At 43.2% G+C, this 27,089-nt stretch overlaps 1 protein-coding gene across 1 annotated transcript in view; it reads left to right on the forward strand.

The window, feature by feature from the left end:
• The first annotated feature begins 452 nt into the window (after positions 1-452).
• The window catches only part of LOC115109702 (CCR4-NOT transcription complex subunit 4-like), a 31,696-nt gene continuing 5,059 nt past the window's right edge, over positions 453-27,089 (forward strand). The window contains 14 exon segments of the mRNA XM_029634947.2: positions 453-520; positions 3,628-3,754; positions 4,473-4,593; positions 5,012-5,447; positions 5,991-6,085; positions 6,267-6,392; positions 16,664-16,882; positions 20,396-20,593; positions 23,162-23,248; positions 24,490-24,591; positions 24,877-25,002; positions 25,452-25,579; positions 25,984-26,208; positions 26,779-26,836. Of these exon segments, the coding sequence (XP_029490807.2) occupies positions 6,005-6,085; positions 6,267-6,392; positions 16,664-16,882; positions 20,396-20,593; positions 23,162-23,248; positions 24,490-24,591; positions 24,877-25,002; positions 25,452-25,579; positions 25,984-26,208; positions 26,779-26,836 (1,350 nt within the window). The 5' untranslated portion in view covers positions 453-520; positions 3,628-3,754; positions 4,473-4,593; positions 5,012-5,447; positions 5,991-6,004.

Raw genomic sequence — 27,089 nt, forward strand, 5'->3', positions numbered from 1 at the left:
TCTTACATAGCTTTTTTTTTTTTTAGGTTAATGTTACATTTTTTAAGTCATGTTTAAAAAGAATCTCGGCTTGCTTTTTGACTTGACTCAGAAAAGGTTGGTGACCCCTGAACTAAACTATACTGTATGTAAGACATATTCAACTTTAATTACATTACCCTTTTTTTCCTGTTTTTTAAATTACATTACTCATCTGTCCATGTCATCATATATTGAATTTTATGGTATGAAAAGTTCTCCCTTAGTTGAATTGTACAACTCTTTGCATTGATAACGATGGATCTATATTTCTACATACAGTATAGTTTTCTGGTCTTGTTCTTATATGAAAATGTTAATTCCCAATTGCGCAAATTCAGTGAGACTGGGTGAATCCATCAAAGATCAAGGCCAGAGAGTTCTATGGCAAAGTCAGGCAAGCTGTGTCAACAAAAAGCACGGCTGGGTCAAAGTTCACTCACTCTTCTGGGAAAAAATGGCTGTCATTCCTCAGTTTCTAATTTCTCACATGCTGGGGAAGGTAAGGATTTGTTCAGCATTGTTGGAGACAAAGTTTATTTCATAATGAGCTGATGTGAATTATGGGAAATGGGATGCCTGGTGTCATTTTTATAATACATTAGTGATGAATGTACGAGTATGCCTTAAATCTTAAGGAATTGTTATGTCAACTATTGACTCAGATCCTGAAAGACATTCCTGAAAGACATTCTCATGTCTGTTACATAGCAGCATGTTGTGATTGTGAGTTACTTGGTATTGAATCATTGCTGTTGTTATTGTTATTGTCTAAGGCCTTTTTTGTGTGAACTTTGTACAGTATGTGACCATATCTTTGACGGAGCCCATTCCTCACTTCTTTTCAAGGAGCTGTTCCATTAAGTTACACTGTTGACTGTGTTTTGCTCCAACATTATGACTTTATATTGATAAGTATGAACAATTCAATAATTCACTTTACATATAGCTTATTGAGAAGGGTCTTTGATCAGTTATTGTATAGAGTGGGATAAGAAATCAATAGGAACATAGACCACTCCACAAATTTCACAATGTTGCAAACAGCACTCATATTGGGGTGTAGGTTGCTTGCTGAGTGTGCCCCAATAGGTGAGAGTTAATTTGTTCCAACTAACTGGAGCATGGAAAATTTCCTGAATGGTTGAACTGGATGTTTGCCTTGCAGTGTCGGGGTAGGCTACTCACTGATGCTTTTGATGCTGGAAATCCAAGACTGAGAAATCTGTTTTCTGCAACTTCCTGTACTCTACAAGTATGCCTGTACAGTCATGACCAATACATTTGAGAACGACACAAATATTAATTTTAACAGTCTGCTGCCTCAGTTTGCATATACTCCAGAATGTTATGTAGAGTGATCAGATGAATTGCAATTAATTGCAAAGTCCCTCTTTGCCATGCAAATGAACTGAATCCCCCAAAAAACATTTCCATTGCATTTCAGCCCTACTACAAATGGACCAGCTGAAATCATGTTAGGGATTCTCTCGTTAACACAGGTGTGAGTGTTGACGAGGTCAAGGCTGTAGATCAAGCTGTCATGCTAATTGAGTTTGAATAACAGACTGGAAGCTTCAAAAGGAGGGCGGTGCTTGGAATCATTGTTCTTCCTCTGTCAACCATGGTTATCTGCAAGGAAACACGTGCCGTCATCATTGCTTTGCACAAAAAGGGCTTCACATGAAAGGATATTGCTGCCAATAAGATTGCACCTAAATCAACCATTTATCGGATCATCAAGAACTTCAAGGAGAGCGGTTCAATTGTTGTGAAGAAGGCTTCAGGGCGCGCAAGAATGTCCAGCAAGTGAGGTAAGCAAGCAAGTTACAAGCAAGCAAGGTACAGGGTTTGGACTGGGGTAAAGTCATTTTCTCTGATGAATCCCCTTTCTGATTGTTTGGGTAAAAAGCTTGTCCAGAGAAGACTATATGAGTGCTACCATCAGTCCTGTGTCATGCCAACAGTAAAGCATCCTGAGACCATTCATGTGTGGGATTGCTTCTTAGCCAAGGGAGTGGGCTTACTCACAATTTTGGCTAAGAGCACAGCCATGAATAAAGAATGGTACCAACACATCCTCCGAGAGCAACTTCTCCCAACCATCCAGGAACAGTTTGGTGACAAATAATGCCTTTTCCAGCATGATGGAGCACCTTTCCACAAGGCAAAAGTGATAACTAAGTGGCTCAGGGATATTTTGGGTCCAAGGCCAGGAAACTCCCGAGACCTTAATCCCATTGAGAACTTGTGGTCAATCCTCAAGAGGCAGGTGGACAAACAAAACCCCACAAATTCTGACAAACTCCAAGCATTGATTATGCAAGAATGGGCTGCCATCAGTCAGGATGTGGCCTAGAAGTGAATTGACAGCATGCCAAGGCGGATTGCAGAGGTCTTGAAAAAGAAGGGTCAACACTGCAAATATTGACTCTTTGCATCAACTTCATGTAATTGTCAATAAAAGCCTTTGACACTTATGAAATGCATGTAATTATACTTCAATATTCCATAGTAACATCTGACAAAAATATATTTGTGTCATTCTCAAAACTTTTGGCCACGACTGTACTTACATAAATATTCAGACCCTTTACTCTGTGGTTTGTTGAAGCAGCTTTGGCAGCGATTACAGCCTTGATTCTTCTTGGGTATGACGCTTCAAGCTTGGCACACCTTTATTTGGGGAGTTTATCCCATTCTTCTCTGCAGATCCTCTTAAGCTCTGTCAGGTTGGATGGGGAGCGTCGCGCAGAGCTATTTTCAGGTCTCTCCAGAGATGTTCAAGTCCGGTGTCTGGCTGGGCCACTGAAGGACATTCAGAGACTTGTCCCGAAGCCACTCCTGCGTTGTCTTGGCTGTGTGCTTAGGGTTGTTGTCGTGTTGGAAAGTGAACCTTTGCCTCAGTCTGAGGTCCTGAGAACTCTGGAGCAGCAGATTTTCAACAAGCATTTCTCTGTACTTTGCTCCATTCATCTTTCCCTCAATCCAGACTAGTCTCCCAGTCCCTGACTTTGAAAAACATCCCCACAGCATGATGCTGCTACAAACATGCTTCATCGTAGGAATGGTGCCAAGTTTCTTCCAGATGTGACGCTTGGCATTCAGGCCAAAGAGTTCAATCTTGATTTCATCAGACCAGAGAATCTTGTTTCTCATGGTCTGAGAGTCCTCTAGGTGCCATTTGGCAAACTCAAAGCAGGCTGTCATGTGCCTTTTACTGAGGAGTGACTTCAATCTGGCCATCAAAACCTGTTTTCGCTTGATCATTATGGGGTATTTTGTATAGATTGATGAGGAAAAACATGTATTTGGTACATTTTAGAATAAGGCTGTAACGTAAAAAATTTTGAAAAAAGTCAAGGGGTCTGAACACTTTCCGATTCTGGATTCTGATTTCTTTATTCTGCTGTCAGTGTTTAAGAGATTCTGAGTTGAGATTGCTGAGGAGAGTTTCTGCTCAACTCCTGAGACATGGCATCTCAACATTTCTTAGTAGATTATGCATCATGTTGCAATTGAATGTTGAATTTGTTTTAATTATCATAATTTGTTGTACGTTTATATTCTCTAGATTTCTGAAAAATACATGCTTATTATTTTCCCTAGATGGTCTCTTCAGAGTCCACCCGTCAGTATTCCAGGCGTTGGCAGAATACAGGTCGGTGGTGGCGCTAGAGAGCACCATTATTACCCATGGCATTACCCATGGCATGTCCTACCCACACAGCGTGAGGTACAGTAAAAGAGAACCATTTTGTTGAACAAAGTTCCTGATGTAAAGGTGTTGTGCGTGTTGTTTATGTCTCAATAGAAATGCACTTTCAGTATTTTATGTACTATTTCATTGAGGTTATTTCTACCGGTATCCTTTGTTTATTCATAGTTAGTACTGGCAGTTGCTAAGTATCCCAGTTTTGCCTCATTCAGCACAGCCAAAGAGTTGGAGGCCATAGTAAGGGGGGGGTGTACATGTAGGGTTGTCCTCAGAAGAACTTGACTGCCTAGCCCAGAGTAAGACGTCGCTGAAAGTGTCCCGACGAGACTTGCCCTATGCCATCAGTAAGGTGTTACCCATGACAAGGTTTGGACAAACAACTGAAAAGTCAGTCAATTTGGTATTTTTCTGTTTGAATACCTTGCTTGCCACACTGGTGTGTGTGTGTGTGTGTGTGTGTGTGTGTGTGTGTGTGTGTGTGTGTGTGTGTGTGTGTGTGTGTTCTCCAAGGTCTCTGCGGTGGCACCACTGTATCAGGAACCATGATAGCAGCATACAGAGCGGGCATCCCTGTCTTTGTCAAGTGACTCAAAGTGGCTGTTATTTAGTCAGGATCATTATAAGCTGATAATAAAACACTATAAGGAGTTGTAAAATCTTACATTGTCATCAATTGTACAATGTATTACAACCGCTTCATAATGCAACACACCTGTCTTTTTCTCCTGTCCTACAGCGGGTACTCTGTCCTTGGGTCTACAGAGCGACCTGCTATTAGCTGTGCCCATCCCTGAGGAGCATGCAGCAGCCGGCCAACCGATTGAGGACGCTATACAGGCTGCACTGGCAGAGGCCAAGTAAGGAATGCATTAGGCTTAAAGGGATGTTCCACTCAAAATGGAACATAATATGATTTTTCATGTTGCCTCATTTACAATTGCGACCTGTCGCTGAATCCCCATGTTCTTTTGGATATGTATTTTGCTTACTTAGATATTTGATAGTGATATTGTGTTTTTGTCAGTATTGCTACAGAGCCCCATTCACTGAGCACTTAGTCTTTTGGTTCTCATGGTCTGTCTGTGCTCATGTTGTTTGTCTGAACGGTTATTTCCTGATCTCTAGATAGCTGCTTGCATGGCTGACATCACAGGAAGTCTCCTTTATCACAGAGTCTCTTTGTGGTTGCTCTAACATGAGAACAAAATGGAAGTTTCAGTGTTTCACCTTTAGTGACACGATTATGTCTCTGTTTCCTTCTAATTTCCCCTCTAGTGCTAAAGGCATTAGAAGAAGAGATGTGACGCCCCCTTCATCCTTCAAAAAGGTCAACGAATTGACCAGAGGAAAGTCCGTCCTAGCTAGTTACCTTCTCAGATCAATACCGTGACACAAGAACCTATGGTAGAGGTAGAGAGAGAGAATCAATCTCAGTGTAAGGTTAGACATTGTGGGGAAAAAAGGTAATGATCTGACATATTGTTGTTCTTAAATATATATATATATATTATATATTTATATATATTTCTCCATATAACTTTATATGAGGTCCCTTAACCTCATATTCCCAAAGATATCGCTCAACATGCATAATAGTGCCAGGTTGGGCAGGCAGATAGCCTGTGCACTGTCTGAACGAATACAGAAGAAGAGGACAATTCCTGGTCTTCATGTAAAAAGAGGAAGAGAAAGATTCTGACTATCAAAAATTGTGAGTACTAGACATATGTTCCTCATCAAATGCAGGTGAACCCCTCTTATCTTGTCTTATAGAATGCACCATCTTTCCCCACTTTAGTTTGAGCATGATGGACAGTATGTGACATGCTTGCTGTACAATACCACTGTGGCTTGTTTAAAAAAAATCATAGGTGGCGTGAACGTGGATTTTATTGCAATGGGGAAAACAGAGTAGCTTGTGGTACGTTCACAGAAACTCACACAAGCTTCACATAGGCTTACATCAAACACACTGTACTGTATACTGTAGGCTTATGTCTATAACATTCAGATTGTGTTAATATAATGGGTTTATTTGATTGAGACATAACTACTTTTATATTTCACATTTGGACAGACGAATACTGGAATTGTTGGCCATGTTGGCTTTGTTGGCCCTGGTGGAGTAGGAAGGAACCTTGCTGGTTCGTTCTAATTTCCTGATCTGCAATGATCTGATCTGTTTATGAGGATATGGTGTACAAATATTACATTGAGTTAATGTTGAGTTCTTTTGGGATGTTTTTCCCAACAGACTCTCTGAACAGAATGGGACAAAGACCTCTGTTCATCTCAGCCATTGGAACTGACTCTCACAGTGATGCTGTACTGAACTACTCTCAGCACATGGTACATATGCAAAGAAGTTTAGGAGCGGTGTTGTGTGCTCTTATTTCAACTCTAAATCGGGCCCTTATAGCGAGTGGTAACAACTGTTTGTTATGACCAAATGCAAAGCAGAATGAATCCCTCTCCCATAGTATTCCGGCATGACATTAAATTGCTGCTTCTTCTTGTTGTTTTATCTAAGTGCACCAGTGGCGTCGCCAGGCTTCAAGAGCAGAGGACCGCAACTTATTGTGCCGGGATGACGAACGGTGACCTGAGTCTCGGATTGGGCGACAGGCATAACCGCCAGCAAATCACAGAACAGTATGTGAGTATTTCTGAAGCAGGTACGAGACATCAAAGTCTACATATATCAAGTTGTTGTTGTTGATATATTTGTTGCTGTTGTTGAGAATAGCACTGAAATAATAACAACTTTGCCCAGGACTAAATTAGAGGGAATGTCAAAATATTTCAACAAACAGGTGTCCCAGTTTGAGGAAAACGTTTCAGGGGTTTTCTCTCGTGTGTGATCGATCACCATTTTTTCACCATCCGTGTCACTGTTTCACCTGTCTTTGTGCTGGTCTCCCCCACCAGGTGTCCCCTCATTATCCCCTGTGTATTAATACCTGCGTACTCTGTTTGTCTGTTGCTACTTTGGCTTGTCCCGTCAAGTCCTACCAGCGTGTTCCCTGTGCTCTAGTTTTTGGTTGTCTTAGTCTTCACAGTTCTGACCTTTCTGCCTGTCCTGATCCTGCCCGCTGTCCTGTACCTGCCCGCTGTCCTGTACCTGCCCGCTGTCCTGTACCTGCCCGCTGTCCTGTACCTGCCCGCTGTTCTGATCCTGCCCGCTGTCCTGATCCTGCCCGCTGTCCTGTACCTGCCCGCTGTCCTGTACCTGCCCGCTGTCCTGTACCTGCCCGCTGTCCTGTACCTGCCCGCTATCCTGTACCTGCCCTCTATCCTGTACCTGCCCGCTGTCCTGTACCTGCCCGCTGTCCTGATCCTGCCCGCTGTCCTGTACCTGCCCGCTGTCCTGTACCTGCCCTCTGTCCTGTACCTGCCCGCTGTCCTGATCCTGCCCGCTGTCCTGATCCTGCCCGCTGTCCTGTACCTGCCCGCTGTCCTGTACCTGCCCTCTGTCCTGTACCTGCCCGCTGTCCTGATCCTGCCCGCTGTCCTGATCCTGCCCGCTGTCCTGTACCTGCCCGCTGTCCTGTACCTGCCCGACTCTGATTTGGATTACAACCCTTTGCCTGCCCCTTGAACTATAATAAACTCTGAGACTCGTACTATCTGCCTCCTGTCTGCATCTGGGTCTTAAGCCTGAGCTGTGATAATCGGTGCATGTCTGTTTGATCAGGGTCCATTCACAAAGAATCTGAGTAGAAGTGCTGATCTAGGATCAGGCCCCCCCTCTCCATATTATCTTATTCGCCATGATTTAAAAGGCAAAACTGATCCGATATCAACAGCACTCCATCTCTGAGACGCTTTATACATACGGACCCTGATCTGATAAACTTGTGTTGCAGTGTGGTATGAGCCAGCTAATTCTGACAAGGCATACAATTATCTCCTGTCTGACAGCTGGAAGGCCCTAGCCTCCACCTCCCCCAACCTGGCTGAGCTGTGTACCATGAATAAGACATTAGGCCTTCCAAAACCTTCAGGTAGCTGCAATACTTCAGCAAATGCTGTACTTGGATCATTTCTAATGCGTGTATGTTTTTCATCACCATCCTCTGGGACCACCAACCACTTCACATATTTGAACTATTCCAACACTATCTGATTTATTAACCAGTCAACTAATCATCAAGCCCTTGATCGTTTGAATCAGGTCTTCTAGTGTTGGAATTTAACAAAGATGTGGAAAGGCTGGGGATCCCCATGGATTGGGTTGAGAAATACAGATTATTTAAGAGTGTGTGTATATGATAAGCATATTACGAATGAGAATGTGGTCTTGTCTTATGGCGGCAGTGCTGCCTAGCTTTGTGGAGGAGGTTCTGAGTTGTGCCATGGTTCTCACATGCCCCCTATTAGACAACCTGCACTGTGTGGTGGTGACCCTGGGGGCCATGGCAGTGCTGCTGTGTGGTGGTGACCCTGGGGGCCATGTCAGTGCTGCTGTGTGATGGTAGCCATGGGAGTGCTACTGTGTGGTGGTGACCCTGGGGGCCATGTCAGTGCTACTGTGTGGTGGTGACCCTGGGGGCCATATCAGTGCTACTGTGTGGTGGTGACCCTGGGGGCCATGTCAGTGCTGCTGTGTGGTGGTGACCCTGGGGGCCATGTCAGTGCTACTGTGTGGTGGTGACCCTGGGGGCCATGTCAGTGCTGCTGTGTGGTGGTGACCCTGGGGGCCATGTCAGTGCTACTGTGTGATGGTAGCCATGGGAGTGCTACTGTGTGGTGGTGACCCTGGGGGCCATGTCAGTGCTACTGTGTGGTGGTGACCCTGGGGGCTATGTCAGTGCTACTGTGTGGTGGTGACCCTGGGGGCCATGTCAGTGCTGCTGTGTGGTGGTGACCCTGGGGGCCATGTCAGTGCTACTGTGTGGTGGTGACCCTGGGGGCCATGTCAGTGCTACTGTGTGGTGGTGACCCTGGGGGCCATGTCAGTGCTACTGTGTGGTGGTGACCCTGGGGGCCATGTCAGTGCTACTGTGTGGTGGTGACCCTGGGGGACATGTCAGTGCTGCTGTGTGGTGGTGACCCTGGGGGCCATGTCAGTGCTGCTGTGTGGTGGTGACCCTGGGGGCCATGTCAGTGCTACTGTGTGGTGGTGACCCTGGGGGCCATGTCAGTGCTGCTGTGTGGTGGTGACCCTGGGGGCCATGTCAGTGCTACTGTGTGGTGGTGACCCTGGGGGCCATGTCAGTGCTACTGTGTGGTGGTGACCCTGGGGGCCATGTCAGTGCTACTGTGTGGTGGTGACCCTGGGGGCCATGGGAGTGCTACTGTGTGGTGGTGACCCTGGGGGCCATGTCAGTGCTACTGTGTGGTGGTAACCCTGGGGGCCATGGGAGTGCTACTGTGTGGTGGTGACCCTGGGGGCCATGTCAGTGCTACTGTGTGGTGGTGACCCTGGGGGCCATGTCAGTGCTACTGTGTGGTGGTGACCCTGGGGGCCATGTCAGTGCTACTGTGTGGTGGTGACCCTGGGGGCCATGTCAGTGCTACTGTGTGGTGGTGACCCTGGGGGCCATGTCAGTGCTACTGTGTGGTGGTGACCCTGGGGGCCATGTCAGTGCTACTGTGTGGTGGTGACCCTGGGGGCCATGTCAGTGCTGCTGTGTGGTGGTAACCCTGGGGGCCATAGGAGTGCTGCTGTGTGGTGGTGACCCTGGGGGCCATGTCAGTGCTGCTGTGTGGTGGTAACCCTGGGTGCCATGGGAATGCTACTGTGTGGAGAGACCTGCCGCCTAGGAGAGGAACAAGGGTAAGCGGTGTGAATACCTATAGCATACCATGATGGGAATACCATGATGATGATGGTTTTTGTTTGTCAGAAGGGTCAGCTATGCGCCATCCACTACCCTGTTTTGGCTCAGACCACAGAGGAAACAGTGAATGTCTCAGGAGTAGGAGATTGGTATGAAGATATGTAGGGGCAGGGAATAAACACATGAAATGAAAAAAGACTTCATTGACCTCATAGGTGAAATTAGGTTTCCCACTCACCCCTCTTTCCCCTCTCCTTAGTCTTGCAGTTGGGATAACGGCTGGGATGTTCCCGGGCAGAGACACTCAAAGCTGTGTTAAGATGGGACTCCTGGCAACATGCCTGTCACTGCCCTCCCCACACCCCACCTGCCCAACTCTGACCACAGACTGTTGAACCAAACAATGTCCAACCACCCCAACCCTGGCCTTAACCCACCCTTATTTGGATGGAGGAATGAGGAACAACTATCTTTATTATGTTGTTTGACCATCAAAATAACTTTTCAATGATTAGTTAAAACACCTCATCTACCACAGTGACAGAATGGTGATAATTTGCATACATTTTAAATCAAATACTTTTATTTTTACTTTTCTTCTATTTACTACATTATTTCAAATGCCTAGGCAAATATAACATGCGTGTTTACAGTTGCCTAGCCATAGCCTTGACCTGCTATAAGTGTTCTTCTTCGGTGAGGTTTAATGGTGGCTGGCATCCAATATGTTAAATTAGTACCACCAACTAGGTCCATTACACTTTGTGATACAAAATGGGAAAGGGGAACCGAAAAACAATTATATACAGTACCAGTCAAAAGTTTGGACACACCTACTCATTCCAGGGTTTTTCTTAATTTTTATTATTTTCTACATTGTAGAATAATAGTGAAGACATCAACACTATGAGATAACACATATGGAATCATGTAGTAACCAAAAAATGTGTTAAACAAATTAAAATATATATTTGGGATTCTTCAAAGTAGCCACCTTTTGCCTTGATGACAGCGCTGCATACTCTTGGCATTCTCTCAACTTCATGAGGTAATCACCTGGAATGCATTTTAATTAACAGGTGTGCCTTGTTAAAAGTTCATTTGTGGAATTTCTTTCCTTCTTAATGCGTTTGAGCCAATCAGTTGTGTTGTGACACGGTAGGGGTGGTATACAGAAGATAGCCCTATTTGGTAAAAGACCATGTCCATATTATAGCAAGAACAGCTCAAATAAGAAAATAGAAACGACAGTCCATCATTACTATAAGACATGAAGGTCAGTCAATCTGGAACATGTCTAGAACTTTGAATGTTTCTTCAAGGGCAGTCGCAAAAACCATCAAGCGCTATGCTGAAACTGGCTCTCATGAGGACCGCCACAGGAAAGGAAGACCCAGAGTTACCTCTACTGCAGAGGGTAAGTTCATTAGAGTTACCCAGCCTCAGAAATTGCAGCCCAGAATAAATGCTTCACAGAGTTCAAGTAACAGACACATCTCAACATCAACTGTTCAGATGAGACTACGTGAATCAGGCCTTCATGGTCGAATTGCTGCAAAGAAACCACTACTAAAGGACAGAAATAAGAAGAAGAGACTTGCTTGGGCCAAGAAACACGAGCAATGGACATTAGACCGGTGGAAATCTGTCTTTTGGTCTAAGTCCAAATGTGAGATTTTTGGTTCCTACCACCATGTCTTTGTGAGACGCAGAGTAGGTGAACGGATGATCTCCACATGTGTGATTCCCACCGTGAAGTATGGAGAAGGAGGTATGATGGTGTGGGGATGCTTTGCTGGTGGCATTGTCAGTGATTAATTTAGAATTCAAGGCACACTTTAACCAGCATGGCTACCACAGCATTCTGCAGCAATATGCCATCCCATCTGATTTGCACTTAGTGGGACTATCATTTGTTTTTCAACAAAACAATGACCCAACACAACTCCAGGCTGTGTAAGGGCTATTTGACCAAGAAGGAGAGTAATGGAGTGTTGCATCAGATGACCTGCTGCTGCTTTTGCAACAGCTAATGGGGATCGTAATAAAATAGCAATTTCTTGGCCTCCACAATCACCTGACCTCAACCCAATTGAGATGTTTTGGGATGAGTTGGACCGCAGAGTGCAAGTAAAAAAGCCAACAAGTGCTCAGCATATGTGGGAACTCCTTCAAGACTTTTGGAAAAGCATTCCAGGTGTAGCTGGTTGAGAAAATGTCAAGTGTGTGCAAAGCTGTCATCAAGGCAAATTGTGGCTACTTTGAAGAATCTAAAATTTGTTTAACACTTTTTTGGTTACTAAATGATTCCATATGTGTAATTTCATAGTTTTGATGTCTTCACTATTATTCTACAATGTAGAAAAGTAAGTGTGTCCAAACTTTTGACTTGTACTGTATATACAGTTGAAGTCGGAAGTTTACATACACTTAGGTTGGAGTCATTAAAACTTGTTTTTCAACCACTCCACAAATGACTTACTAACAAACTATAGTTTTGGCAAGTCGGTTATAATATCTACTTTCTGCATGACACAAGTAAGTTTTCCATCAATTGTTTACAGACAGATTATTTCACTTATAATTCACTGTATCACAATTCCAGTGGTCAGAAGTTTACATACACTAAGTTGACTGTGCCTTTAAACAGCTTGGAAAATTCCAGAAAATGATGCCATGACTTTAGAAACTTCTGATAGGCTTATTAACATAATTTGAGTCAGTTGGAGGTGTACCTGTAGATGTATTTCAAGGCCTACCTTGAAACTCAGTGCCTCTTTGCTTGACATCATGGGAAAATCAAAAGAAATCAGCCAAGACCTCAGAAAAAAATTGTAGACCTCCACAAGTCTAGTTTATCCTTGGGAGCCATTTCCAAATGCCTGAAGGTACCACGTTCATCTGTACAAACAATAGTATGCAAGTATAAACATCATGGACCAACGCAGCTGTCATACCGCTCAGGAAGGAGACATGTTCTGTCTCCTAGAGATGAATGTAATTAGGTGCGGAAAGTGCTAATCAATCCCAGAACAACAGCAAAGGACCTTGTGAAGATGCTGGAGGAAACAGGTTCAAAAGTATCTGTATCCACAGTAAAACGAGTCCTATAGCGACATAACCTGAAAGGCCACTCAGCAAGGAAGAAGCCACTGCTCCAAAACCGCCATAAAAAAGCCAGACTACGGTTTGCAACTGCACATGGAGACAAAGATCGTACTTTTTGGAGAAATGCCCTCGGGTCTGATGAAACAAAAATAGAACTGTTTGGCCATAATGACCATCGTTATGTTTGGAGGAAAAACAGGGAGGCTTGCAAGCCGAAGAACACCATCCCAATTGTGACGGGGGTGCTTTGCTGCAGGAGGGACTGCTGCACTTCACAAAATAGATAGCTTCATGAGGTAGGAAAATGATGTGTATATATTGAAGCAACATCTCTAGACATCAGTTAGGAAGTTAAAACTTGGTCGCAAATGGGTCTTCCAAATGGGCAATGCAATCCAAGCATGCTTCCAAAGTTGTGGCAAAATGGCTTAAGGACAACAAAGTCAAGGTATTGGAGTGGCCATCACAAAGCCCTGACCTCAATCCCTTAGAAAATGTGTGGTTAAAACTGAAAAAGGGTGTGCGAGCAAGGAGGCCTACAAACCTGACTCAGTTTCACCAGCTCTGTCAGGAGGAATGGGCCAAAATTCACCCAACGCATTGTGGGAAGCTTGTGGAAGGCTACCCAAAATGATTGACCCAAGTTAAACAATTTAAAGGCAAAGCTACCAAACACTAATTGAGTGTATGCAAACTTCTGACCCACTGGGAATGTGATGAAAGAAATCAAATTTGAAATAAATCATTCTCTCTACTATTATTCGGACATTTCACATTCTTAAAATAAACTGGTGATCCTAACTGACCTAAGACAGGGAATGTTTCCTAGGATTAAATGTCAGGAATTGTGAAAAATTGAGTTTAAACTTATTTGGCTAAGGTGAATGTAAACTTCTGACTTAGACTGTATATATATATATTTTTTGTTTCATAAAATGTGTTAATATAATAATAATTACCCTACCAACTAACCCTATACTCATTAAATCCCATCACCTTAATCCACTACTTTGACCCTATCGGATCCTACCCTAGGCCAATGACCTGAGAAGACGGGACACTACAACTCAACTTACCCTGTGACTCTACTGAAGTCAAATCACGTACCCCAATGCACTTCTCTGCTGCTTTCACCACAGCATCTATTTTCCGTGATTTACATTCCATTTCTGCGGGACAGTTGATAACCATTGCTATGAACTCTAAGAAGCCAACCTTACTGAAGCATAAATCACTCATTGGCCTATCCCTCTGTGCTGGCACCAATCTACTATTCACAGAGTTCCTCTCAGAATCCCTAACCCTCGACCCATCCTCCTCTACTTTCTTCACTGCCTCAGCATACCTTCTGCACTACTTTGACTCTAGCCACCTCAACCTGCCTCTCTCGCATCCAACACTTCCGATCCCCACCAACATGGGCACCCCTACAGTTGACACACAAAACTTTATCCACCGAAACTACACAATCCTGTACCCCATGCCCTCCTGCACACTTCCCACATCTTGGAATCTCCCTCCTACATGCTCTAACAGGATAACTGATATATCCTAACATGACCTTGTTGAGTAAAGACTGAAAACTCAAAAGGACTGACAGTGACTTCTGTTTCACCACGCTCCTTACCGGGTCTGAGTCGCACTAAACGGTGGGCGTCACAAACACCGTGAATCCTCAACTTCAATTGCTCCCCCATCACACTTAACGCTACCCCAGAAAGCACTCCTTTCAATGGTGTCCTATTCCTAAGAGCAAAGGAAGAAACTGATCTTCACCCAATTTGAAGAAAGTCCACTTTGGGTTACGTTCCTCGACTCAACAGCACCTACCATCTTTTCAACCCAACCTGAAACCATCCATGGGATCAGCAAAAAGGCCTGGTTCCACCCTCTTCAAAAATCTCACTCCCACTGGACCGAATGTATCTTTATCATAACCATGTCCATCAATGCAACTTGACACCAATCTTCCTCGACATACCCTCTTCAACAGAGTCAAACCCATCCTCTGCCTCCCTCCGTTTTTTCAACCTCCTCTCTCTTTCCCTCCAATCCTCCTCCCTTAACCAATTACCTGACTCCTTCTGAAAATACTAAACTTTTCCAAGCCAAAATATATTTTTGGCCTCCTCGAGAGACATGCTAAGCCCTGTCTTGCAGACGGGTCACAAGGAGTAGGGGTGTTAAACCCCCATGTCCTGGCTAAATTCCCAATCTGGCCCTCATACCATCATGGCCACCTAAACATCCCCAGATTACAATTGGCTCATTCATCCCCCTTCCTCTCCCATGTAACTATTCGCCAGGTTGTTGCTGTAAATGAGTGTTCTCAGTCAAATTACCTGGTAAAACAAGGGTTAAATAAAATAATAAATAAAGTACTCCCTCTACTTCAAACACACTACCAGGCACATTCCCAGAAGGATTTTGTTTACCAACCACCAAATTGGAAATTTGCCCGTCATAAGTATCCAGACTGAAAGCATAATTAACTACATTTCACACAATGCATTGTTGATAGCCTCCCACGCAGCCTCAGTACGTACTGAGCGCTTGCCCCATTCCCTCCTCCCTATTTTAACGCTAGTTAAGATGGTGGTTAGAGCGTAAAGTGTCTCTACAGATAAGAAAGAAAAGGGCAAAACATCTATCAAGCCTTTTGAATTATAGCGAAATAATAAACCTAACATAATCTAAAGTGTCTATCTATACAAATCTGGACAGTTCAGAGACATTAGCCATCCCCGCCCAATTTGGTGTGACTGTCCATTTGGAGTGGAATCCCTGTAATACGGACAGGGTAAGTGGCTAGCAAGCTAGCCCGAACTATTATTGTAACTGTCTGCTACTGATTTCGTGGCAAAATAGCATTAGCTCCATGGTTGCATAAACGAATTGATACATTTTCTGTGTCAATGCCATCCTTTGCATCGTTGTCTATTTGTGGATTTAATGAACTGTCAATGGTTTACTGTGTCGGCGTCTGTTAGCTAGTAAACTAACGTTAGTAGGCCGCAGCCGCTAGCTAGCCAAGTTAGCTAACTGCGAATGCCAGCCTAGACTCTGAAGTTAGCTTGTAGGCTAATGTTAGCCTATTAGCACCTTCGTCGGTTAGCAAGCTGTCACTTTGTATTCACAAGACTCCATGTCTTGTGAACTTTGGTTAACTATTTATTCAACCCAACATTAAGTGCATGTCCTTTTTACTCGTCGACTTGAGTATTTTATATTTTGTTTTAGCACCTGAACGGCTAGCTGATACATAATGTCATGCCGTGAACTAACATTAGAGAATCATTGCAAACCATTCGCAACATGCTAACGTTAGTTAGCTATCAAGCTGGTTGGAATAGCTAGTAACTATCAGTCAGCTGACGTTTGCTGCTTGCTTGTACAGCTGCACCAGAAATAGGATAGGGGCGCGAAGCCCTTCGTATTTAGGCTAGTTTAGCAACGGATTTTAACACTACCAACTAGTGTTACCCTTGTAGCTAACGTTAGCTGGCATGTAGCTAGCTAGTTTTTGACGATATATTTAGCCCACTTACAATCAATAACTAGCTCTGTTTCAGTAACATCCTATTTGCAATTTACATCCCGGACAAGCGCAAACTCATCCTCAACAAACCCCAAGATTCGATAGGCCTGTTTATTTGATCAACCTGTGATGTAATACAGTTGACAGCTACACGATAGAACGCCCTCCTACTGTCAAAACACCACCTCATTCGTTTGTGACTTCCACAAGCCACTACTTTGTAACAACTGCTAACACAGGCAGAAGATATTGATGAGCCTCATACCATTTAGCTTAGGCTACATGATAATAGGACATCCCTCTTTACCAGTACTACTAACTTAAGTGAGCAGGTCCAGTTTAGGCCTACATTTTGCATTGACGGTAGTGTGTACTCTTCATGTTCTCCATTATTCACAATTTATATTCTTCAGAAATGCTCCAAATAGAGTTTGAGTAACAATTGTGTCCATCTCAACTTTCTATCCTCTCATCCCTTACTGCGCTTCTCCCTCCCAGCCCGTGACCAGCCGTGACATCTGCTCCACCTCGCCGTGCCATAGGATGTCCCACAGCCCCGAGATAAAGGACGACTCCATGGAGTGCCCTCTGTGCATGGAGCCGCTGGAGATTGACGACGTAAACTTCTTTCCCTGCACCTGCGGCTACCAGATCTGCCGCTTCTGTTGGCACCGCATCCGCACAGATGAGAACGGCCTCTGCCCTGCCTGCAGAAAGGTACATAACCATTCTTACCCTGGCCCTTACCTTAACCTTCCGCTGGCACTGCCTCCACACAGACAAGAACAGCCTCTGCCCATCCTGCAGAAAAGTGAGCCTGGCTGGCGGGTGGTGCTGTCAATAAACATAGGTGTTATGCAAATGTGACATACAATCTCATAGAATATTATTCTGCTCCCAACTCTCCTCAGAAGGATATACAGTGCATTTGGAAAGTATTCAGTCCCCTGGACTTTTTACACATTTTGTTACGTTCCAGCCTTATTCTAAAATTGATCAAATATGTTTTCCCCCTCATCAATCTACACACAAAATACCCCATTGTGAAAAAGCAAAACTTTTTTTTTTTTTTTTTTTACGGATACCTTATTTACATACTTATTCAGACTAGAGGTTGACCGATTAATCGGAATGGCCGATTAATTAGGTCTGACTTCAAGTTTTCATAACAATCGGTAATCTGCATTTTTGAACACCGATCATTATGCACTCCACGAGGATACTGCGTGGCAGGCTTGACTACCTGTTATGTGAGTGCAGCAAGGAGCCACGGTAAGGTGTTAGCTAGCATTAAACTTATCTTATAAAAAATCAATCAATCTTAACATAATCACTAGTTAACTACACATGGTTGATGATATTACTAGTTTATCTAGCTTGTTCTACGTTGCATATAATCGATGCGGTGCCTGTTAATTAATCATTTAATCATAGCCTACTTAGCCATACGGTTATTTAACAAGCGCATTCGCAAAAAAAGCACTGTCGTTGCACCAATGTGTACCTAACCATTTACATCAACGCCTTTCTTAAAATCAATACACAAGTATATATTTTTAAACCTGCATATATAGTTAATATTGCCTGCTAACATGCATTTCTTTTAACTAGGGAAATTGTGTCACTTCTCTTGCGTTCTGTGCAACAGAGTCGGGCTATATGCAGCAGGTTGGGCCGCCTGGCTCGTTGCGAACTGTGTGAAGACCAACTTCGCCAAACGGGGGATGACTTATCAAAAGTGCATTCGCGATAAAAGCACAATTGTTGCACGAATGTACCTAACCATAAACTTCAATGCCTTTCTTAAAATCAATACAGAGGTATATTTTTTAAACCTGCATATTTAGCTAAAAGAAATCCAGGTTAGCAGGCAATATTAAACTAGGGAAATTGTGTCACTTCTCTTGCGTTAATTGCACACAGAGTCAGGGTATATGCAACAGTTTGGGCCCCCTGGCTCATTGCAAACTTAATTTGCCCCAATTTTAAGTTATTATGATATAACATTGAAGGTTGTGCAATGTTTCAGGAATATTTAGACTTACGGATGCCACCAACAGTTCCGTATTTCACTGATAGAATAAACATTTTGTTTTTCAAATTATAGTTTCCGGATTTTACCATATTAATGACATAAGGCTCGTATTTCTGTGTTTTATTATGTTATAATTAAGTCTTAAGACTGCTCTATCAAATCAAACTGAGCGGTGGCAGGCAGCAGAAGGCTCGTAAGTATTCATTCCAACAGCACTTTTGTGCATTTGCCAGCAGCTCTTCCCTGTGTTTCAAACATTGAGCTGTTTATGACTTCAAACCTATCAACTCCCGAGATTAGGCTGGTGTAACCGATGTGAAATGGCTAGCTAGTTAGCGGGCTGCGCTCTAATAGCGTTTCAATCGGTGACGTAACTCGCTCTAAGACCTTGAAGTAGTTGTTCCCCTTGCTCTGCAAGGGCCGTGGCTTTTGTGGAGTGATGGGTAACGATGCTTCGAGGGTGGCTGTTGTCGATGTGTTCCTGGTTTGAGCCCAGGTAGGGGCGAGGAGAGGGACGGAAGCTATACTGTTACACTGGCAATACTAAAGTGCCTATAAGAACATCCAATAGTCAAAGGTTAATGAAATACAAATGGTATAGAGAGAGAGTCCTATAATAACAACAACCTAAAACTTCTTACCTGGGAATATTGTAGACTCGTGTTAAAAGAAACCACCAGCTTTCATATGTTCTCATGTTCTGAGCAAGGAACTTAAATGTTAGCTTTTTTACATGGCATATATTGCACTTTTACTTCAATACTTTGTTTTTGCATTATTTAAACCAAATTGAACATGTTTCGTTATTTATTTGAGGCTAAATTGATTTTTTTTTATGTATTATATTAAGTTAAAATAAAATTGTTCATTCAGTATTGTTGTAATTGTCATTATTACATTTTCTAAAAACAAAATGGCCGATTAATCGGTATCGGCTTTATTGTGGTCCTCCAATAATCGGTATCGGCATTGAAAAATCATAATCGGTCGACCTCTAATTCAGACCCTTTGCTATGAGACTCAAAATTGAGCTCAGGTGCATCCTGTTTCCATTGGTCATCCTTGAGATGTTTCTACAACTTGCTTGGAGTCCACCTGTGGTAAATTCAATTGATTGGACATGATTTGAAAAGGCGCACACCTGTATATGTAAGGTCCCACAGTTGACAGTGCATGTCTGAGAAAAAAACAAGACATGAAGTCAAAGGAATTGTCCTAGACCTCCACCAATCAGGCCTTTATGGTAGAGTGGCCAGACGGAAGCCACTCCTCCAGAAGCCACTCCTCCATAAATGGCACATGACATCTCGCTTGGAGTTTGCCAAAAGGCACCTAAAGGACTCTCAGACCATGAGAAACAAGATTTTCTGGTCTGATGAAACCAAGATTGAACTATTTGACCTGAATGCCAAGTGTCACATCTGGAGGAATGCTGGCACCATCCCTATGATGAAGCGTGGTGGCAGCATCGTGTGGTGGGTATGTTTTTCCGTGGCAGGGACTGGGAAACAAGTCAGGATCGAGGGAAAGATGAACAGAGCAAAGTATAGAGAGATCCTTGATGAAAATAAGAATTTGTTCTTAACTGACTTGCCTAGTTAAATAAAGGTAAAATAAATAAAAAACCTGCTCCAGAGTGTTCAGGACCACAGACTGGGGCGACGGTTCAACTTCCAACAGGACAACGACCCTAAGCACACAGTCAGGACAACGCAGGAGTGGTTTCAGCACAAGTCTCTGAATGTCCTTGAGTGGCTCAGCCAGAGCTCGGACTTGAACCTGATTTAACATCTCTGGAGAGACCTGAAAATGGCTGTGTAGCAACTCTCCCCATCCACCCTGACAGCTTGAGAAGAATGGGGGAAACTCCCAAAATACAGGTGTGACAAGCTTGTAGTGTCATACCCAAGGAGACTCTAGGCTGTAATCGCTGCCAAAGGTGCTTCAACAAAGTACTGAGTGAAGGGTCTGAATACTACTTAATTATTTAATACATTTCTAAACATGTTTTTGCTTTGTCATTATGGGGTGTTGTGTGTAGATTGATTGGGGGGGGTGATTGAATACATTTTAGAATACGGCTGTAACAACATAATGTGGGGGAAAATGAAATGGGTCGGAATACTTTATGAATATGCTGTACCTACGTACAGGTAAGCTTACCTGTTTTTCTATCTCTGCCCCCTACCATCCAGCCGTACCCGGAGGACCCTGCGGTGTACAAGCCCCTGTCACAGGAGGAGATTCAGAGGATAAAGAACGAGAAGAAGCAGAAGCAGAACGAGAAGAAACAGAAGGTGACAGAGAATCGGAAACACCTGGCCAGTGTCAGGGTGGTGCAGAGAAACCTGGTTTTTGTTGTTGGGCTCTCTCAAAGGCTCGCAGACCCAGAGGTGAGACAGGACACACACACACACACACACACACACATGGGGTCAGGGTGGTACAGAGAAACCTGGTGTTTGTCGGGCTCTCTCAAAAGCTCGCAGACCCAGAGGTGAGACAGGACACGTGCGCACACACACACACACACACACACACACACACACACACACACACACACATAGGGTCAGGGTGGTGCAGAGAAACCTGGTGTTCGATTCCACAATATAAGCCTACTACATAAATATAGACGTGAGTGAATTGTTTTATTTTTATTTTTACCCTCTCTTTTATAAAATGACTAAACGGTTTCTAGTTTTTCTTTTATGCAAATCTTGAGGCCCCCTCACGCCCAAAGGAAATGCTGGCATACCGAAAATGAAGATATTTAGTGAATTTCCTACCTAAAATGTCAAGACTGCTGCCACTTACATAGGCATACATTGTATGTCTATGCTATGGGCTGACTGTGGCTATCCCACAGCTGGATATGAGAAACACGGCTCTTTGCCTAGGGGTAAATATGTGGTCCTCTAGCTCATTTGGTAGAGCATGGCACTTGTAACGCCAGGATAGTGGTTTAGATTCCCGGGACCACCTGTACGTGAAGTGAATGCATTGCATGACTAAGTCTCTTTGTATAAAAGCGTCTTTCAAATGGCATGTATTATTTTATATATTATTTTATATATATATATATATATATATATATATATATATATATATATTTTTTTTTATATAGTTAAGGTGGCAAAATTCCACACATTTTCCAAAATTCTCAGGTTTTCCAGAAATTGGGAATCCTCCAACTAGGATTTCTGGAAAACCTGGGTGTTACTTGGGTGTTATTTTCCCACATCCGTTTTAAGCTAAAATGCCATAGGTTTCTTGTTCTATATGAAATATATTCAATGTGATCTACTATCCCATTCCCTTTACAGTTAACCCATGCATGCTTGTTTGCCTGGGCAATGTTTTTTGCTGCTTAAATGATCCACCTCTACGCAGACGACACCATTCTATATACTTTCGGCCAGTCATTGGACACTGTGCTATCTAACCTCCAAACGAGCTTCAATGCCATACAGCACTCCTTCCGTGGCCTCCAACTGCTCTTAAACGCGAGTAAAACCAAATGCATGCTTTTCAACCGATCGCTGCCTGCACCCGCATGCCCGACTAGCATCACCACCCTGGATGGTTCCGACCTTGAATATGTGGACATCTATAAGTACCTAGGTGTCTGGCTAGACTGCAAACTCTCCTTCCAGACTCACATCAAACATCTCCAATCGAAAATCAAATCAAGAGTCTGCTTTCTATTCCGCAACAAAGCCTCCTTCACTCACGCCGCCAAGCTTACCCTAGTAAAACTGACTATCCTACCGATCCTCGACGTCATCTACAAAATGGCTTCCAACACTCTTCTCAGCAAACTGGATGCAGTCTATCACAGTGCCATCCGTTTTGTCACCAAAGCACCTTATACCACCCACCACTGCGACTTGTATGCTCTAGTCAGCTGGCCCTCGCTACATATTCGTCGCCAGACCCACTGGCTCCAGGTCATCTACAAGTCCATGCTAGGTAAAGCTCCGCCTTATCTCAGTTCACTGGTCACGATGGCAACACCCATCCGTAGCACGCGCTCCAGCAGGTGTATCTCACTGATCATCCCTAAAGCCAACACCTCATTTGGCCGCCTTTCGTTCCAGTACTCTGCTGTATGTGACTGGAACGAACTGCAAAAATCGCTGAAGTTGGAGACTTTTATCTCCCTCACCAACTTCAAACATCAGCTATCCGAGCAGCTAACCGATCGCTGCAGCTGTACATAGTCTATTGGTAAATAGCCCACCCATTTTCACCTACCTCATTCCATACTGTTTTTATACTGTTTTTTATTTTTTTATTATTTATTTACTTTTCTGTTCTTTTGCACACCAATATCTCTACCTGTACATGACCATCTGATCATTTATCACTCCAGTGTTAATCTGCAAAATTGTATTATTCGCCTACCTCCTCATGCCTTTTGCACACATTGTATATAGACTGTCCATTTTTTTTTTCTACTGTGTTATTGACTTGTTAATTGTTTACTCCATGTGTAACTCTGTGTTGTCTGTTCACACTGCTATGCTTTATCTTGGCCAGGTCGCAGTTGCAAATGAGAACTTGTTCTCAACTAGCCTACCTGGTTAAATAAAGGTGAAAAAAAATAATAATAATAAATGAGCTGTTGCACATATAGTACATAGTTTTATCGTAGATTACTTGACGTCCACAGATGCGGGTGAAGATCAAAATAATTTAGAACATTGTTCTAACACACACACACACACATGCTAAATCTAAGTCCCCAGCCCTCCACTGTGCTTCAGCCATAACCTAGTTAGTGTGAGCGATATAGCATTTCATCTCACTATTCTCTTACTTGATCATATTTCTGGTCTACTGACCTAGCTATATTTGTTTTCCCTCCCAACTGTATTTATACAATTCTGTTTGTGAACAATTTCCCCATAATGCTAGAGCATAGTACAATCATCCCTCTATTTGTCTCTGTTTCTCCACAGGTTCTAAAGAGGCCAGAGTATTTTGGGAAGTTTGGGAAAATACACAAGGTGGTCATCAACAACAGCACATCATATGCAGGTTCACAGGTAAGAGCTGGTTCTATGTGGCTCAGTTGGTGAAAGGCACGGTTGTGGGTTCAATTCCTGCAGAGATCCCATACAGAAAATATTTACACTGACTGTACTGTAAATCACTTTGGATAAAAGTGCCTGCTAAGTGGCACATCATAAGATGTGGGATTATTCAAACATTGGTACTCTTTCGATACCAGAACATGAAAAACGGTTCGGTGTTAGAATTTGTTTCTTCTGATATTTCTGTCAAATGTCTCGCGTCGTCTACTGATTGGGAGAGGGGAGCTAACACAATGCTGGGCTGCAACATGCTCGCTCCCCACTCATGCTGCACAGAAGTTAACACATTTGAATAATGCAACACGGCATGTAGAAATGTTGCAACTGCAAATAACTGTTCACAAAACATGGTCCATTTACAGACTAGAACACTTTACAATACAATAAGATACCGGTCGCTTTCAACTTTGTAGGCGAGCTTTCCTTGCTAGCTTACAGCGGAAGTTAACGTCAGTTCACTACCCTAGTACTTTGTTTGCGATATTATATGAACATAATGCGAAAATAGGCTGTTTTCAAAGCTCATTCTCACCTAAAACCATAGTCATTGCCAAAAAACTCCTCGTTTCCTCAGCATCACGTCTCTCCAGTCTCTCTCACTGTGTGAATGACGTCATCAGGTCACTTTTATAAAAGAGATCGTTTCTTCTACGCAAATGTGGATCAGTACAATAAAATAATTCCCAAATGGAAGGGAATTGTTAGCCCCATGATATCATCCAAAACATGCTCACTAACTCAATGCAACACACACACACTCCTATTGAATATGTATCCAATTTGTAAGTCGCTCTGGATAAGAGCGTCTGCTAAATGACTTAAATGTAAATGTAAATGTATTCACCTGTATTGTGAATAGGCTTTGGCCTATTTTTATTTACCCACTCTATCTATAGAGATTTACCATTCAAATAAATGATTAGCATGAAGTTATGTAGTTTTGTTTTTACCAAAGTCAAATTGATTGTGTAATTGGTTCGTTAATGCACACACGGTTGTCTCTAAAAAAAATCCACCACATTTTTTTATGATATTGAGCATCGAAAGATCTGTCTGGTTCAAATGCCATCCTTTGACTTTGGCTAGTATATGTGGGATTGAATTCAACAGCAGATGATTTCCTCTCAAATGTAAATATGGAGAATGGGACATGAACTACCTATTTAAAATGTTCACTGTTTTCTGATTCACAGGGTCCCAGTGCTAGTGCCTATGTCACTTACATCCGCTCTGAAGACGCCCTCAGAGCAATACAATGTGTGAACAATGTGGTGGTGGACGGTAGGACACTCAAGGTGTGAGACTTAACACACAGGAACAGACATTCAGGGCCAGTTTCCCCAGACACAGATTAAACCAAATCCTGGATAAAAGAAAGTCCATTGAGGGTTCATTTTAGTCCAGGAAGGACTAGGCTAAATCTGTGTCTGGGGAAACTGGTCCTAGAAGTATTTGGTGACTTTTTGTAAGGAATGCTATCAAATACTATATGACTTCTGACCTCAGCTGAAGAGAACATTCAACAGAATGTCATCACAAGTACATTTTCACTGAGCTTTCTGTGTTTGTTTGTATTGCAGGCTTCTTTAGGCACAACAAAATACTGCAGTTACTTCCTCAAAAGCATGCAGTGTCCCAAACCAGACTGTATGTATCTACACGAGCTGGGGGACGAGGCGGCTAGCTTTACGAAAGAGGAGATGCAGGTCAACAAACCGTTATTCTTCCTGTCTGTGTTTGTGTTGCTGGGCGAATAGAGATGGCAGATGACTTGACGTCATGTATTGTACTTACCTGGGTGTCAGTAGGCCAGGGCATATGTGTTTGATGATGGTGACCAATCCAGTTTCTTCTCTTGGATCAGTAGAGTTAATTCATTCAGATGTAAGGGTTAGGCCTGGCTGTGTTTATATATTCTTCCCTTTTAGAGATTTTTGTTTTGGTTTTTGCCACAATTTTGTATTGTATTCTTACTTCAAATTACTTCAGACCTCCGCATTAGTGTTTCTTGAATCTAGCCTGGTCCCAGATCTGTTTGTTGTATAGCCAACTCCTATAGTCGCTGTCATACAGTTGAATTGAGTTAGGTGCACAGTGGGAGCATTGTGTTATTATTCACTGCTAAAATGACTTAATGTAATGTTTGTGTCCTTAGGCCGGGAAACACCAAGAATACGAGCAGAAACTACTCCAGGACCTCTACAAAATGAACCCCAGCTTTCTACAAACACCAACGTGTTCAGGGGAAAAGTCCAAAAGCAAATCTTCAAATTCTACACAAAGGTACATTTGATATTTTGGTTCTCCCCTCTATCTTTTTCTTCCACGCAGCATCCCTTGATTTGATGACATTGACCTTATTTGGGGGGGGCAGGACTGAGGTTGGGGAACCCTGGTCGACACAATGTATTTGCATATTTCTTTCTTGCAGTTTCTATTGTGTGCTTTTATTGTGAGACCTTGGGTGAGTAAGATCCATTGTTACATGTAATGAATACATTATTTGAATGGCAAATAAACTTGATATGTGAAACCTCTCCCCGCAAACCCAAAAAGCAAATATTTGCACTGAAGGCCGTGGCACTAACAGCTAGAACACCGCAGGCCGCAGTTCTCTCTCCAAGTCTTCCACACAACATCGCTCTCTTCCATGCTGACCTCTTGTTTTTGTCCATTTCTCAACACAGACCCAGTAACGGCAAGGACGGGTGGCCAACACTATCGGGGTATGGTGGCAAACTGGCCAATGGGCTGTCAGAGGACAGGAAATCTCCTCCGCTGCTAGACTGCTGTCTGGACCCACAAGTCATGACCTCAGACGGGTTAGGACTTGGCTTGGGGCCGGACACAGGGATGGGGTCTGTCCAGGGGGCTGCCCTGTCCCCCTTCTCTTCTAATTGTGACAGCAACGGGTAATCTATAGTAATATAGTAGTACATTAGTGGGGAAATGGGGATACCTAGTCAGTTGTACAACTGAAAATGTCTTCCTCATTTAACCCAACCCCTCTGAATCAGAGAGGTGCGGAGGACTGCCTTAATCGACGTCCACGTCTTCAGTGGGTTAACTGCCTTGTTCAGGGGCAGAACTACTGATGTTTACCTTGTCAGCTCGGGGATTGGATCTAGCAGCCTTTCGGTTACTGGCCCATTGCTCCTACCCGCCAGGCTATTAGTCTTATATTAGTGAGGCTGGACACAGGGATGGGATCTGTCCCCCTTCTACTCCAATTGTGACAGTGATCCCGTTATTACCGGGACAGACATACAGGCTGGCTGGAGTCGAGCTAAACCAAGCTGTACCCGAGAAGACAAGGTTACACATTCACTATAGTTGCTGAAAAGGGAAATGTGAACAATAGAGTGAACTGAAAAGGGTATAACTCACAGGCCAAACTGGCCACCTTTTTTTGCTCCCTTTTGTTAGGCCATGAACTACACAGCTGCGTAGTCTGATGCTGGTCTGTTTCTCTTTCCCTCTAGTCCCAGCGACAAACCTCCGGAATCAATAGGTATGGTGAATGGAGAGACTTTACAACAGGTAAGAAGAATTTTGCTACCTTTAGATAATTTAACATGTAGAAGTAAAGTATTTGAATCATTTGAATGTCTTTTCAAGATTCTTATAAATGTATAGATAATTACTTTATTTACATGTAGTACATAGGGATGGTATTAGAAATTATTGTCATATCTATCCAGACTAGACTGTTTCTTCCCTGAGCCATTTTTAAATGCCCAGTGTCGTCCAAAATTGGACTTTCCTGCTTTTTATATATATTTCCACACTGAGG

This window comes from Oncorhynchus nerka, linkage group LG25, assembly GCF_034236695.1.
Source record: "Oncorhynchus nerka isolate Pitt River linkage group LG25, Oner_Uvic_2.0, whole genome shotgun sequence".
NCBI classification, from domain to species: Eukaryota; Metazoa; Chordata; class Actinopteri; order Salmoniformes; family Salmonidae; genus Oncorhynchus; species Oncorhynchus nerka.